This window comes from Typopeltis vanoorti, chromosome 15 (genome assembly GCF_054136105.1).
Source record: "Typopeltis vanoorti isolate ZY-2024b chromosome 15, IOZ_Tvanoo_1.0, whole genome shotgun sequence".
Lineage (NCBI taxonomy): Eukaryota > Metazoa > Arthropoda > Arachnida > Uropygi > Thelyphonidae > Typopeltis > Typopeltis vanoorti.
The window spans coordinates 73243537-73258809 of NC_143563.1; the positions used below are offsets into that span (position 1 = coordinate 73243537).

The 15273-nt window shown below is 34.9% G+C and overlaps 1 protein-coding gene across 1 annotated transcript in view; it reads right to left on the reverse strand.

Moving 5' to 3' along the window:
* Nucleotides 1–867: 867 nt before the first annotated feature.
* LOC150098882 (cysteine dioxygenase type 1-like) overlaps nt 868–15273 on the reverse strand; it is a 34643-nt gene continuing 20237 nt past the window's right edge. The window contains exons 3-5 of the mRNA XM_090404647.1: nt 11388–11505; nt 3905–4095; nt 868–1115 (exon numbers count right to left, since the gene is read on the reverse strand). Of these exons, the coding sequence (XP_090260773.1) occupies nt 963–1115; nt 3905–4095; nt 11388–11505 (462 nt within the window). The 3' untranslated portion in view covers nt 868–962. The remainder of the gene's footprint in view (nt 1116–3904; nt 4096–11387; nt 11506–15273) is intronic.

Genomic DNA, 15273 nt, shown 5'->3' on the forward strand with positions numbered 1-15273 from the left:
CAGAATACACGCAAAAATTGCACAGACACACCAAGAAACAAAAAGCAAACAATACTACTTAAAATTCTAGTAAAATATCTAATGTTAACACAAAATACTACTAATCTTTTCAGGAGCTCTCGACAAGCCGACGATCTAATCAATGCGACACCAAGCGACGATTTATATACTTTCTTCGCAAGTTCGTATTGTAGGGTGAAAGTTTCGAAAGCGTAGTGCAGTGATTTTTTAAAAGTAATAGGCCTGCAGATTTCCAGTTTAATATGAATAAGAGACAAGGGACTTTGTTTAATTTTGGTATTAATAAATCTCTTGTTGAAGGTGTTTGTGACGCAACAGATAGTGAGTCATCCACCACCAGCCTACAAAGCGATCTCCAGGATGTAAAAAAGGCGGGGGAAACTATCAGCACACAGGAGAAAAAGTCTGCATTCACTCTTAAGTACTTATAATAATATTATAAATTTTTGGTGATCAGAATAGGATATGTCAATGAAAATCAGCACAAATTACTTTAATGATATTTATGTTTAATTGATGTTAAATTAATTATTAATTAACAATTAATGATCAATTATTAATTAATCATAAAATCAGCTAAATTGATAATTAATTAATAATTAATACATTACAAAATAACCAAGGCGTTCCGTGAAATTTTCAGGATTTGTGAAGTGTTCCGTCATAGGAAAAGTTTGGGAAACGCCGGATTAAGCAATGCTGCTCTTCATTATAATTTCATATTGAATCACATCACTGTCGAGCCACTGATTTTATGTATATAAGATTGTTGATAGCAGGCTTCGATAAAAATAAATAGCAATTCACGATCAAGATAAAATAAAATTAATAAATATAAATGAAAAATCCATCATGCAAATATTTATTGCTATTCGTCCATTAAAATATGACTACATTATAAAATTTTAAACGGTGATGCTTTGATTATAACATGAAGAAAGTTATAAATCCATATCCCGTGATTTTTTGGTTATGATTTTATCCTCAGGCTCTGAAATTTTCAGTGATGACTCTATTAATTCTGTGGTTTTGAAGATTCTGTTCTTCAGTTCTGAATTTTCTTCTTCTTTGCTTTCCTCTATTTTTTTTGAAATCTACAAAAAAATAAAATAAATTATATATATATATATATATATATATATATATATATATATATATATATATATATATATATATATATATATATATATATAGTGCCTGGTGAAACTGATATTGACATCATTCATATTTCTGTTATTGATAATTACTTGCTTTTTATTACTATTCAATCTTCTTTTATCTTTTGGGTTTTAATGTGATTTCTGAAAATGTATATCATATCTTATCTGACCAAAAAGAACAAAATATTTCTATATATCTCATTTTTCAAATGTATATCATATCTTAAAATAACTTTTAGAAATATAGCTCCCATGTCTTTTTAAATGTGTTTAGTGTATACAATTTCTGTTTTTGATTTATTTTTTTTTAATTTCTTTCGCTTTTGACCTTTCTTAACTTTATTTTTAACTTTATAATTTAATTTTTGTCAATTAGATTTAATTATGGCCTATTAAAGCGAAATTTCATGCGCTATTAATTATTTGCTTTCTTCTTACTATTCAGCAATTCCGTGACACCAAAACACAGACCTTTGTTTTCTAAGAACGATATTCTCTTTCCTGAGTCGGTTAATTAAATTAGCTACTTAAGATTTCATGTATTGCAGGAATGTACAAAAGAGGGCGTAACAATTTAAAGGAAACAAACACTGGTTGTTTCGAATTACGAAATGCTTCTAAATTAATGACGTTGTTCAAGGTTAAATAACTAAAGTGCTAATAAAAGCAGCATTTATTGTTTTTCTAGCGAAATTTTCTTTCTTTCTTTTTTCTTGCTACCCTGGAACGTAGAAATGATTATTTATTGTTCATTCAAACGTACTCGTAGTTTTTTTTTTTTTTTTCTTTTCCCAAAGTATTAGGTGAATTACGTGGTTTGTGTTTATTTCCCCGATCAGATCACTAAATGAAATTATGTAGAAACAAATAACACTAGAACAAACAAACAAACGAACCCCCCCCCCACACACACACACACTTTTAGATGCTTTTTGCTTAATACCTAACATCTACTAAACCATTTTTTCCCATGATAATAATATCGCTTTAGCTCAATGAATTTAAATAAATTTTGGTAGTCTGTATTCTTAAAAAAAGTTCGAGACATTTCAATTTTTGGTTTACATCAGCCCATTTTCAAGAACAAAAGTTTTACGAAGTTGTTGTTTGGAAATGATGCCAGTGTATTATCTGCGTGTGTTCTTCTGGGCGCTTGTTTTTTTTTTTTTTTTTTTTGGTGGGGATGTGAAAAACCTGAGATTTGCGGAGTAAAAAACCCTGCAACATCCGTATAATACCTGCTAATTCACCTTCAACTGAAAGGACTTTATAGAGGTTCTCTGTGTTTCAGATGGGATTTAAAACTAGGTATTTTACCAAAGATCACTATGATACCGATTGAGCTACAGAGACACCATTAATACGACGTCATTACTTCCCTTTGGTTGGGTGGAATGTAATGAAATTTAGAACTTAATATCTCTATTGATCTGTCGTATCGTTTCGGACTAGATTTTAGTCACTTCATTTTTCATTCAAAACTTAGTCGAAACGTTTCGCAAAGATAAAAGTTATATGTTATGAATGATAGTACATAGGTGCAGTGACCATAACATCACTGCACGTGAATGCTGTTACGAAAAGTGTCCTTTTTACGGTTATCCGGCATCATCAGATCTTTTTTTTTTTTTTTTTTTTTTTTTTTTTTTACTTGCTAATACTGTAAATATATTTCCCATGTATTTTCAGCTCTGAATCTCAAACGACTCCAAAACATGCTATCACTTCAGAATTTCTAGGAAATCAAGATACCGCCCTTACGCTAGGTCCAATAATAATAATAATAATAATAATAATAATAATAATAATAATAAATCCTACATAGTGAGCGTTGTCATTCAGCATAAGGACAGGATAGAAGTCATGATAGCCCTGTCCATGGAGAACGTTCCATTATTCTGGGTAACCCAATAGGCTTATTAGGCGCGCGCCTAGGGCCTCATCATCTCGAGGGGCCTCAAGAATTCCTCTAAAAATTTAACGAACGTTTATATTTATTATTTATTTATTTTCTAATATATATTTTTTTTTTAGATTTAAAAGCACGAAAGGCAACATTGTAAGTTGTAATACTGACTTGAAAAATTAAATAAATAATTATAAATAAAGAAAAACTTGTTATTATTCAAGGATTTTATTGTCTTTATAATATAAAAAAACACTTTTACATAAAGGGCCTTATAACAAAATTGCGCCTAGGGCCTCAAAGGAACATAATACGCTGCTGGGGTAACCATGTCACCAATTCATGTAACCAAGTAAAATATGGGTAAACTAGTTAAAGAAATAAAATAAAACAAAACAATTTTATGAGACAATACCGTCATAAAAGAAGCTCGTGCATCAGTTTTATTGTTATCTGAAATTAGCGTCGAAGCAACCAAGGCTACGAGGCAAGTATATTGTCTTTTAACTGCATGTTTTCTTATGACTGGTTTTGTCTGTTTGGTAGGATGTAAAAACCCGACTTTCAGGGTGGAAAACCCCTTCCGCCTAAGTATGAGACGCTTGTGCAGTGAGCCAATATTTATACTATTCATATGAGTGCTTAATGACCTTTGTAATACATTTTAGTACCAACAGCAACTAACATTGATAAGCTGGATGAATTTCTCTTCTTGTTTACGGTGCTATTCATGAATAATAAAGTACGGGTATGTGTTGCATTTCTTGCATATGTTTCATGAAAACTATATAATATTTATTAATGTATCTATACACACCTTTTTCTTATGCTTACTCGCATCCTTCCCAACTTTTCCAAACTTGCTCCAATACGCTAACTGTTTTTCTCTTTGCTTGCCAGTCTTCCTATCGAATAGATGAGCCCATTCAAATGGAGGGCAATATACATGTAAGCTCACAGCTCGCTGTGTCCGACTGCGATTTTCCACTAGATGAATTCCTCGAGAATCTATCAAATTAATGGTATAAAACTAGAAAATATATGTATGGAAAAGGAAAAATATGAATGTTCTGTACAATAAGTTTAAATGGACAAAATATTGAGAAGTAGTTCATACGATATATATATTATGTGAATTTTATGAAAGGTTGTAAGCGTCTGTACATTATTAATGTGCGTGGATTAGAAACTATGGTAACTCTGTTCTAGATAACTATGACCTACTTAACAATAGCTGAATCCATGGCAACCGTTGACTATGAAGATATTGATTAGCGTGAGAAGTCAACAAGAAGACAACTGTCCGTTTCGATAATGACATTTATCTTTATATATGTGATAACTGGAGAAAAAAGTGATAAACAATTTTCCAATAGTTTCAGAAAGTGATGACGACTGAAATACTAATTAATTTCCGAACATATTTGAATAATTATTCTTCTTTGCTGGAAAGGCTTCTAATGCAGTATCATCTTTTAACAGTTTACTTCTGATGATTTACGTAATAAGTAAAATAAAATAAAAAAAATGCAATTAGTTTTCTAAAAATCCTCTCTTTCTTCCTTCTTTAATTTAAATTTTTTTCCTCTTCTGATTATACGTAAAAATTTAAATCTTATGATTATATTTAAGTATATTTGTAATATGTAACGGAAACTATTACATATTTGTAATATGAAATTGTTACATATAGCCTGAACATATTACATGAACGATCCGAATTTCGGGAAGAAAAAATCCAGTTACCACCGCATGAGACCGGCCGACTCATTTTCAGTTGAAAAATATTTCTCTAAGATTCTTGCGTGATGAGAGGAATCTTTTTCAGTTGAAACATATTCCTCTCACCATAACAAGAATCGAACTCAGTTCCAATAGAAGAGCACATTGTCCTAGGGTTTTACCAATTGCGATACGAAAGCGTTATTCGCCTTGTTATAGTTCGCCCACTGATTACAGATTCTTCGACACTTCTACGCATCTCAGAAAAAGGAGAATCCATTCCAATAATAGGGTAATCAGTCCGTATTGTGGGATGAGTTGTTTATTATTACCGGTAGAAAAATTAACTTCTCTTTTATGATTATTGTAGTTAACTATGTTGCTTGTATAACACATGGAAAATTTTACATATAAAGCACGTGATTTCTCGTGTTGGCTACCAATTCGGACGTCCTTCATTTCTCTCTCCCCTTCAGCATGAATCGACTATTCTTGGAAAGACGCGAAGCAGGGACCTACAAACGGTGGGCGAACTATACTCTTATAAACACAAAATTAAGGCTGCATCGATTAATTTCTCGAGTCTTAATAGATTGCGGCAGGATTTAAGACACTTTAATCCAAAGAAATTTCATTCACTTATATCACATTGACCGATAATATAGGATGTATATGCAAAGTTGAATGCCTTATAGTTGCTGTACAAAATTATAACTATTCATTATTAGCATCCCGGTAATAATTATCCCTGTTACTCCTTCTGGATCCCTCTTTAAGATGAAATGTGATTTATATACGCTTGAGCATAAGTTTCACATAATTTCACTTGATGTGTTTTTATATCAAGTACAGTGACAGTGGAAAATATCGGTGAGTCAGTCACTAAAAATATTCCCGAAAAGTGTGCGCAACCATGTATCACCGCAATCAAGTATCAGCGACGATCTAAGAATAACTTAAATAGCCATTCATATCTGGTTTTCAAAGTTTCTCTGAACATAATTCAATACAGTTACTGGACCAAATAATTTCTACCAGTAACTTGCAATACAGTCAAAGGAAGCAGAAAAAAGAAGTTCTGTTAAATTTATTATTATTATTTAAATGAAACATAGCTATTTATAGTATTTATTTGCTGATAGCGGTCATAAGTATAACTAATGAATATAAATAACTATTTATCTGATTGCTTTATAAAAAATGAATAGCATTCATTTTTTATAAATCAATCCATTATTATTATTATTATTATTATTATTATTATTATTATTATTATTATTATTATTATTATTATTATTATTGGCAAACCATAGCTGATTACAGAAAACAAATTTCATTTAGTGTCTCTTCCTTCTCATATATCAGCTCGAAATTTGGAGAGAAAGTCGATGGCCTTTAACAAATCTAAGAAACGGAAATAAATTTTATTTTATTGGCGAAATTAGTCTCAAGTGTCACACCCCTTGAGAGTAAAAATCAGGAATTTGATTACATGATGAGATGGCAAATAAGTTCAGCTGTTGCGATAAAGAAATGGTGCCAGTATATAAAAATGAAATTACAAAACACACACCTTTTACGATTGTTTATGCTCACCTCATTACTTTTTTCGCTTATTTTCATCCCCCCCCCTCCTCACATTCTAGTTTTCCTTTCTTTCTCCAAATTTATTCCAATTGTATGAAGAGATTTATACTTGCTTTTTTTATACAATCATTCCTATTACGGTTTTCTTACAATTTATACAAAAATATAGCGAACAAAATAAAAGACTTTTTTTTTAATTTTTTTAATAACGTAAAGTAGCATTGCTTTCTTGAAAAGCAATGCTACACTATTGCTTTTCAAGACGCGATCCCATTTGTAATATGCTGAGGGAATCGATACAATAAAATGATAATTAAGAAATAAACGACAGAAATAAATAAGGGAATTTGATAAATAATGAAATCTAAAGATATCACCATAAAATAAAATAAATAATAATAAAATAATAAACAGTTGTTTGATTACAAAAGCAATTCGTATGATAGAATCGAGATTTGACCGCGATTTTGATGAGAACGGACGTGTTATTTTAGACTGAGCCTGATTACATTGCATACAAGGTTTCTCAGTAATCTCACATTGCACTAGTGCTAACACAGTGTGATTCCTACTGTCTCCCCCTGTGCACGAAATGTGCAAGAGGTCAAATGGCCGGCAGGCCCCACCCGCAATGAGGACCAGTGGTGGATTTAAGGTTTTATAGGGAGGTAGATTTCTAAACTGTGGCCAAATGAGATATTGATACTCCTTTTCCCCAACTAGTAGGTTGCAACAAGACTTTGCTAGTAGACCAACTCAGTCCACAGGACACTTGATGGCAGGCTTCAAGTCCTGCGGGATTATACACTGCTAGTGGTCCATCTAGGTCTACAGGATACTTTGCTGGCAGGCCCCTAGCCCTGTGGGATTATTTATACTGCTATTAACCAATTTCTGCTGGCAGGAAATCGCCACTTTGACATGGAAAACATCAAAGAACAGATCCAGATCCTTAATAAGGAGCAGTCCCTAGAGGTACTCAAACTCATAATAGGCAAGTTAGAATCTGGCCACGATTTATAAAACAATATATTCACTCTAATGATCAGGATGGAGAGGAGGAGGAGAATGCGATCTCACAAGATGAACTCATTGCTGCTCTGTCACCAAAATCCCCCTGTCAAAACATCTCTCAAGGGGGAGCACTCTAACAGAAGAAGAACTATAGAAGACCAGATGGATGAAGACATACCAACATCAGATGTCCCGAGGAACACCGAAAAGATTCCACCAGTAATACTAAATGACAAGGACAAATGGACCACTGTCACATCAGCCCTTAGGGACCATAAAATCTCATATTCCTGGGCTAAAAATCAAGACGAAGGAGTCAAAATCCAGCCAGCCTCAGTCACTGCTACAGACAGCTGACAAGATTAATGGATAACAAAAGTCTTCCATATCACACTTTCGCTTTACCCAGTGAAAAGAATCTCAAAGTAGTACTTCGCGGAGTAACCGAAGGTGTCACCTGTGAATAAATCACTGCTGACCTTATGAGTCGGAGCCTAACACCAGTGAAAGTGAGCAGGATGCTCAGGGCAGATAAACGGCAAATGCCACTGGTACTCGTAGAAATTGATAAGACACAGAAAGAGATATATGAACTGACAATGATCTGTGGCCTTAGAATTTCCTGAACCACTAAGGAAAAAGTCGACAGCTGGGCAGTGCCATAGGTGCCAAAGGTTTGGCCATGCCCAAAAACTTTGCAAGGCAAAGTTTTTGGGCATGGCCAAACAAGATTCACTCCAGCTAAATGCGCCAATTGTGGAGGACCTCACCCCGCTAACTACAAGGGATGCATTACCCACCCAAATAACTGAGGGTCAGAAAAAACTACCTTTCCAACACATTTCAGCGAGGCTCAAGACAGCCGTGCAAGTCACACCCCCGGTCAAAATTATCTCCAGCTTGACAACTCAAGAAAGGAAACAAATGCCTAAAACTTATGTACAGGCAGCACGAACAAAGGCTGCCCCATCTCATGATCATATAAGCTCAAATCTAACATCAGTACTAACTGCCTCACTAGCTACCATGTTACAAGAATTCAGTATGACAAATCCTTCGCCGTCCTCCACGAAAAGATTCATACAAGGTACCCACTCAATTCTGAAAGCCCTCAATAATGAATAAAAGAAAATTCCATCCCAACTCTCTCATGATCACTGCATGAAAGGTGAATGGACTCAATAACAAAATCCTAGAACTACAAGAGTTCTCTCAGAGACACAATCCTGACATAATACTGGTAAATGAAACACATCTCAGGCCAGCTAATAACCCCAAATTACGGAACTATATTATGTACAAAACAGGTAGACTTACCAGCAGCGGAGGAGAAACAGCTATATACATTAAAAACTACCTAAGCCACAATGTTCTGACCAATCCACAAACAAGAACCTAGAGATAACAGGCATTGAAGTTCATACCAACAATGCTGGCAGTATCAAAATCTATGCTGTATATAATTCACCCAGCATTCCATTACTGGTATCTGACTTGGACACCATTCTCGGCATCACAGACTTCATCATCATCATGGCTGGTGACTTTAACGCCAAACATACAGCCTGGCATAGCTCCACAATCAACGACAAAGGTCGAACTCTAAACCATTACTCAACGCAACATTCTATTGTTGTAACTGAACCCACGGAGCCCACCCATCACAGCTCAACTGGAAGTTTAGATGTACTTGACATAGTTGTCCTCAAAAACATCAGCTACCAATATCAGCTGGAAACAATAAATGAACTTTCGTCAGATCACAACCCTATTCTGCTTCAACTCGGTACACAAGAACAATTCTCCCTTCCCCCCACTCTTTCATATCTTGGGACAAACTCTCCAGAATCCTACCTGATCACATTGGCCCAGTCCCTGCTATTCACACTAAAGAGGAGATATAATTGGCTGCAAACAACTTTACCAGTCAAATCAAAAATGCAATAAAGTCAATTACCCAAACTACAGTCTTTCACCCAAGTGGTCGTATCCCCGAGGAAATCATGGATTTGATCAGACTGAAAAACAAAACCAGAAAGAGGTATCATAACACAAGAGCCCCTCAAGATAAAACAAATTTGAATAAAATAAACAGCCAGTCCGAGAAGCCCTCCAAAAACATCGAAACCAAGAATGGGAATCTAAGCTAACGAAATTAAACGAAAAAAAAACGAAATTTAGTGCGGAAGTTTCTGAGAACCTTCCGCACTAAAAGACAACTTTTACCCCCAATTTAGACCACGAAAGGAATAGCCCATACTGACAAGGAAAAGGCAGAGGCTCTAGCGGACAGCTTAGAAACTCAATGCAACCCCTCTTATGAAAATTTCAACATCAATCTCATCTACAAGATTCACCGCCGAGTCAGGCAGGCAGGCCATAACACAACAAAACGATGACCTAGAACCTCTCACACCCACTTCTCCAACAGAAGTTAAAAATATTATAACCCACATGAACAACAATAAAGCTCCAGGTTCAGATGGAATTACAAACAAAATAATCAAACTACTCCCCAGAAAAGCCATTGTACATCTAGTCAACATAATTAATGCCATCCTCAGGCTCAAATATTTCCCTTTAACATGGAAGATAGCAGATGTCACACCAATCAAAAAGATTGGAAAAAACACCCAACTCCCTGAAAGCTACAGACCTATCAGACTTCTGTCTAACCTTGGAAAGATCGCAGAAAAAGTAATCCTTACTAGGCTTCAATCACAAACGGATAAACTAGGTATAATCCCAAATGAGCAATTTGATTTAGAAAAAACCACTCCACCGTTCAGCAGATTCACAGGCTGGTCGAATACATCTCCGAAGTCTTCAACCGGAACCTTCATACAGCTGCAGTCTTTTTAGATGCTGCAAAGGCTTTTGATAAGGTGTGGCATCAGGGTCTTCTCTACAAGCTCATCACATTTAATATACCTACTAATCTAGTTAAAATAATTCACTCTTACCTCAGAGAAAGATACATGCAAGTCAAAATAAATGAAACTGTATCAACCAGATGCAAGGTTCTGGCGGGAGTGCCGCAGGGCTCACTCTTGCCCCCCCCCCTGTTTTCTATCTATATCGCTGATATCCCTCAAAACCCAAGTTCAACAATCACTGCATTATATGTTGATGATACTGCATTATTAGCAAGATCTCTCAGCCCCAAACTAGCTATCAAAAGACTCCAAAACAGTATTCACACACTAAAGAAATGGTTGATGGACTGGAGAATCCAAACCCACAAAAGAGTTCAGCTATACTGTTCACTAGAAAAAAGCCTCAAATCAAAGAAGATATACATTTACTAGGAGTTAAAATCTCATGGCAGAATACAGTCAAATATCTCGGCGTAATTCCCGATAAAAAACTACAATTCACCAATCATATAGAACACATAAGTTCAAAGACATCCAATGTAATAGCGCAGCTCTACCCCATGATCAACAGAAAAAGTAAACTCGATACTCAGAACAAACTACTCATATACAGGATGGTAATACGCCCAGTCATCACTTATATTCAAAATACAGAACAAATGTCTGCAGAGAATACTGAACAAATATCTGAGAATGAGTTTGGATGCCCATGGTTTATCAGAAACTCCCAAATTCACAGAGAAGTCAACATTCCCTACATCACATCCCTCCTTCACGACCTAGCTGAAAAGTTCTTCATCAAGACAATTAATCATCCGAACCCACTGATCAAGCAAGCTTCAGACTATAATGAAGCAAATTTCTGCAAATACAAGAGACCCAAATCAATTCTATACTCAGCTGAACACAGTTAATCTCACTGCCCTTTCAGGGCGAGCTTAAAGCTCAATAATGCTCCACCCAAAGAACTTTCCTTTTCAGATGGAGGGGAATATGAAAAGCATTTATGCTTCACCCATCAAGTCAGTATCGTTCTGCGTTCTACAAAAGCAATTCAGCAGAGAATGAAAAAATTAATAATTTAACTCATAATTTACGCACCATGAATATAGGCAACATCATTTACATGTAGGGGCGTCTCTCCTAACACCTGCATTTCTTTGTTTGCTTCATCTTTTGGCCAATCAAATCGAACTTCTACTAACGTTCCTTCTAATACCTGTAAAAAATTAGCATTTTCAGATTAAATCTTAGAAAAAGATAGTGGTTTGTAATCGTCGTTACAAATGTTTTATCAATCATAATAATGCCAATAATAATCCATACAATAACAATACATTTAGACATGAAGTTACTGTATATCTGCTGCAGAGATCTAGCCATTTTAGACCCTCGATAAGCGGGCTTGTTGTCTCACACTGTGCGATCTTTAAGTGGGAAATTCATTTCCCACTTAAATAATACAGTTTTTTCTCTTCGGGAAAATTTATGCCTCTAGAAAACGTTTTTCTAATCGAAGACTTCTGGAAGTCTGGCTTATGGAAAAGAAAGCGTTATAAACCGCTACTTGAACGCTTGCAGTTAAATATACAGAGTGCATTGAATTGTAAGTTGTTTTTTTTTTTCATATAATTTTTTAATGAAGAGGCCTATGTAGCTCTCTGGAAGTGACGTTTGCAGTCGCAGTATTAGGCAGCCCGAATAAGGACGTTCTAAGTTTATATCTAGTCGCAGACTAAAGAAACTTTTTGAACTTTTTTTCTACCGGTTCTCGAGTGAGTCGATCTCAGGCACGGACAGGCAAGTTTTTTCTCCAGGAAACTCGGAGGTTTTTTTTCCCATAAACTCAAGAAACTCGACTGTAGAACCCACACTATTTAAGACAAATAATATACTGTTCAGAGTTAGTGACCACGAGATAGCGACACTTATTCCCTCTTTTCGTCGAATACTGTTAATAATTAGTCATTACCTTGAGCCAGCTATCTTTGATTGGCTACCAGCAGAGACTGAACTTTCTCCTCAGTATCCAAAGGTTAGATAGGACTAAAACGGCCTCGCCTACCACCTATAGGAATTTAAACGCATTACCTGATTTTTTCGGATTTCTTAGAGCCTCCGTTGCTCAGATGGTATAGACGAAGCCCTTTGGTCTGAAAGACCTGGGTTCGATGCCCGTCAGTGACATGAGGAACCTTTATTCTGGTCTTTATTCTCACCTTTCTATGAAAGGTGAGTTAACCGGTCTCATACAGAGGTGGTGGGGGGGGGTTCATCCGGAAACTTGGGTTTCTCGTCCCCCGGAACAGGCAAAACAGCCCCGTGAAGACACACGGATCTACAGTCATAAATATTTAACTCCCAAGAGGGGGGAAATCAACTTGCCCCAATAGGGATGGGACAGAAAAGGGAGTAAATTCCACACAAATAAATAAATAAATCCGAATTTTTTAATGAATTATGTTTGTGTACATAACTTCATTATGTACACAAACATAGTCACTCAAAACAAAGAATCTGTTGATAAAATAATTGCATAACTCAGCAATTTTTTAAATAATCAGAACTGTGAACATCCAAACTGGAAGTTAATAATGCTCTCAGTAAATTCTAGTGGCAATCTCCATTAGTTAATTTTAGCAGGGGAAAAAAAAAAAAAAAAAAAAAAAAAAGCCCGCTAGCGTTTTATGTGTGTGTGCAACATGAACATGAATTCTGTTATTTTGGTGTAAAGTAAATTGGATTGCCAGTGTCCTGGCGTCTCAGAATGCATACCCAATGCTAAATGATTAATGAAATTCATTGAAGTAACGCTTTACTTCTGTAAAAAAAAAAAAAGTAAAGGAAATATACCAAAAAATGACAATGTAAATTTCTTTGAGATTTATTCTACTCTAAAAACGATGGACTTTTCAACCTTAATTTGGTTCTTCCTGACTCCTCAATCCACTATCATATATACACATGAATATATATTCTGGATGCAAAATCAAACATAACATAACATCTTCTGTACAATAAAATATAAAAGTAAGAAATAAAAATAAAAGAGAGAGAAGAAAGAAGAGCTATCTTTCTCGACTAGAACAATTCAGTTAATTGGAGGATGAAGCCACACAGACCCATGTGCAGCGGCAATAAACCTTACTAAGAATGTTTATTTTAAGAAGTAAGAAATAGCTGCAGACAGTTAACTCCATTCATGCATTTTATTCCTCAAAGGGAATAAGCGAGTCCTCTTTAATCTAATTCACTTTTTGAAGATCAGTTGGCAGCCAATCTCAAATCTCAGGAGTTACTGATAGCATCTAAGTCAATCAGTGATTTCATACTTATCCAGGGTGGAAATTTCAACATACAACTGTCGCTGTGTTGTTTATTGTATGAAATAGTGAATCCTACAGTCGATTTTCTAGATCTGGGGATTTAAAACCTCACATTTGAGGACGGAAACTTCATTCGACTGTACTGAAGATTAAATGACTAGGGAAACGGCTGGAAAAAATCCTAAAAACTTTCCCTTAATCGACGACTAAAATGGAATTTACAATTGTCTTTCTTTTGGCAGTCTAGTGCTGCGGAAGCAGACGTAATTTCCACTGAGCTACACAAAGGCACCATGATCATTTAAAGTGTGATAGTTAATTGCATTCCTGAATAGTGACATTATTCATTACAAAAACAACTGAACCCAGAGCCGTTTCTGAAATATGTATTCTAGACCTAAGTTTTTTTTTTATAATTTTGAAATCAAAATAATCCAACTGACATAAAATGACAAACTTTAATGCCTAACCTAAATACCGATTTTCATTAAATATCATCAAATTAGTCAGAGATCATCATTTCAGATTGTACTGGCTAAAAATTGAATTATAATAGCTAAAAATCAAGATTTTATCAAGAAATCGTGAACATAGGAGAGAATTATATTTAAAAAATTTGCAGTCCAGCGTAAGGAATTTCTGGTAGTCTGACTAGAGAAACTCTATTCTAGGGCTTTTTTTTTTTTTTCCAGCTATTCCTGACTTGGTCAATCATTGTCGCAGGCAAGCAGGTTTTTCTGCTATAAACTCGGGTGTTAACCCCACAATTCAATAAAATCGACACAGAATTTACATTATTTCAGACAAAAATTGATGTTAGGATTAGAGGCACCATGAAATAGTAGAAGTTGTCCAACATACTCTTCTCTCCAAATGTCTATGAAATCATTGACAGACTTGGGAAGCCATCGGTCACTCCTAAGGTTAAAGAGTGGCTGAGCAAACTTCAGAAAGTTAGTCAGCACTAAAGTGGTTGTGACTACTTCTTTTAGGAAATTAAAAGGCGTTGGAGGATTTATTTATTTACTCTCCAGGATACATCGAATGAGAATAAAGGTGAACGTGCTTTGGTTAGATAACAAGCCTGTAATGTTTGCTTAGAATTTCTTCTAACTCTAAAATTAATTTTTGGAGTTATAAGATCATTTTGTACATCATCATCTTATAACTCTAAAATTAACTTTTAGAGTTATAAGATCTTTTTGTACATCATCAGTCCATCTTTTTCTTGGTTTAGTTTTCTTCATTTGTCCTAATGGTTTCCATTCAAATATTTTTTAATTTCTCTATCTCTTTCCATTCTTTCTATATGCTCCAACCAAGCTATTCTTTGTGTCTTTATATATCTTACTATATCTTCACCATTAATTAGTTGTTCAAGTTCATTGTATGTTTACTTAGAACAGGAATAAAAATCATTCAGAGTAGAATTTTCGATTATCAAATGTTTTTGCAATAACTATTACGATGTCTTGTAACAAAATTACCTCATTAGAAGAACTCTGTTGTGTACGTTTCTGAAAATCTGAAGAGTATTTTAAAAACGTTATGTACATTTATGAAATTCGACACTAATTTTTGCCACTTAAAACCAGAATAGAAATAACTGGCAGGATTTTAAGAGAGATCCTAAATACCAAAATTCTTTCAGTTCAGCCAAG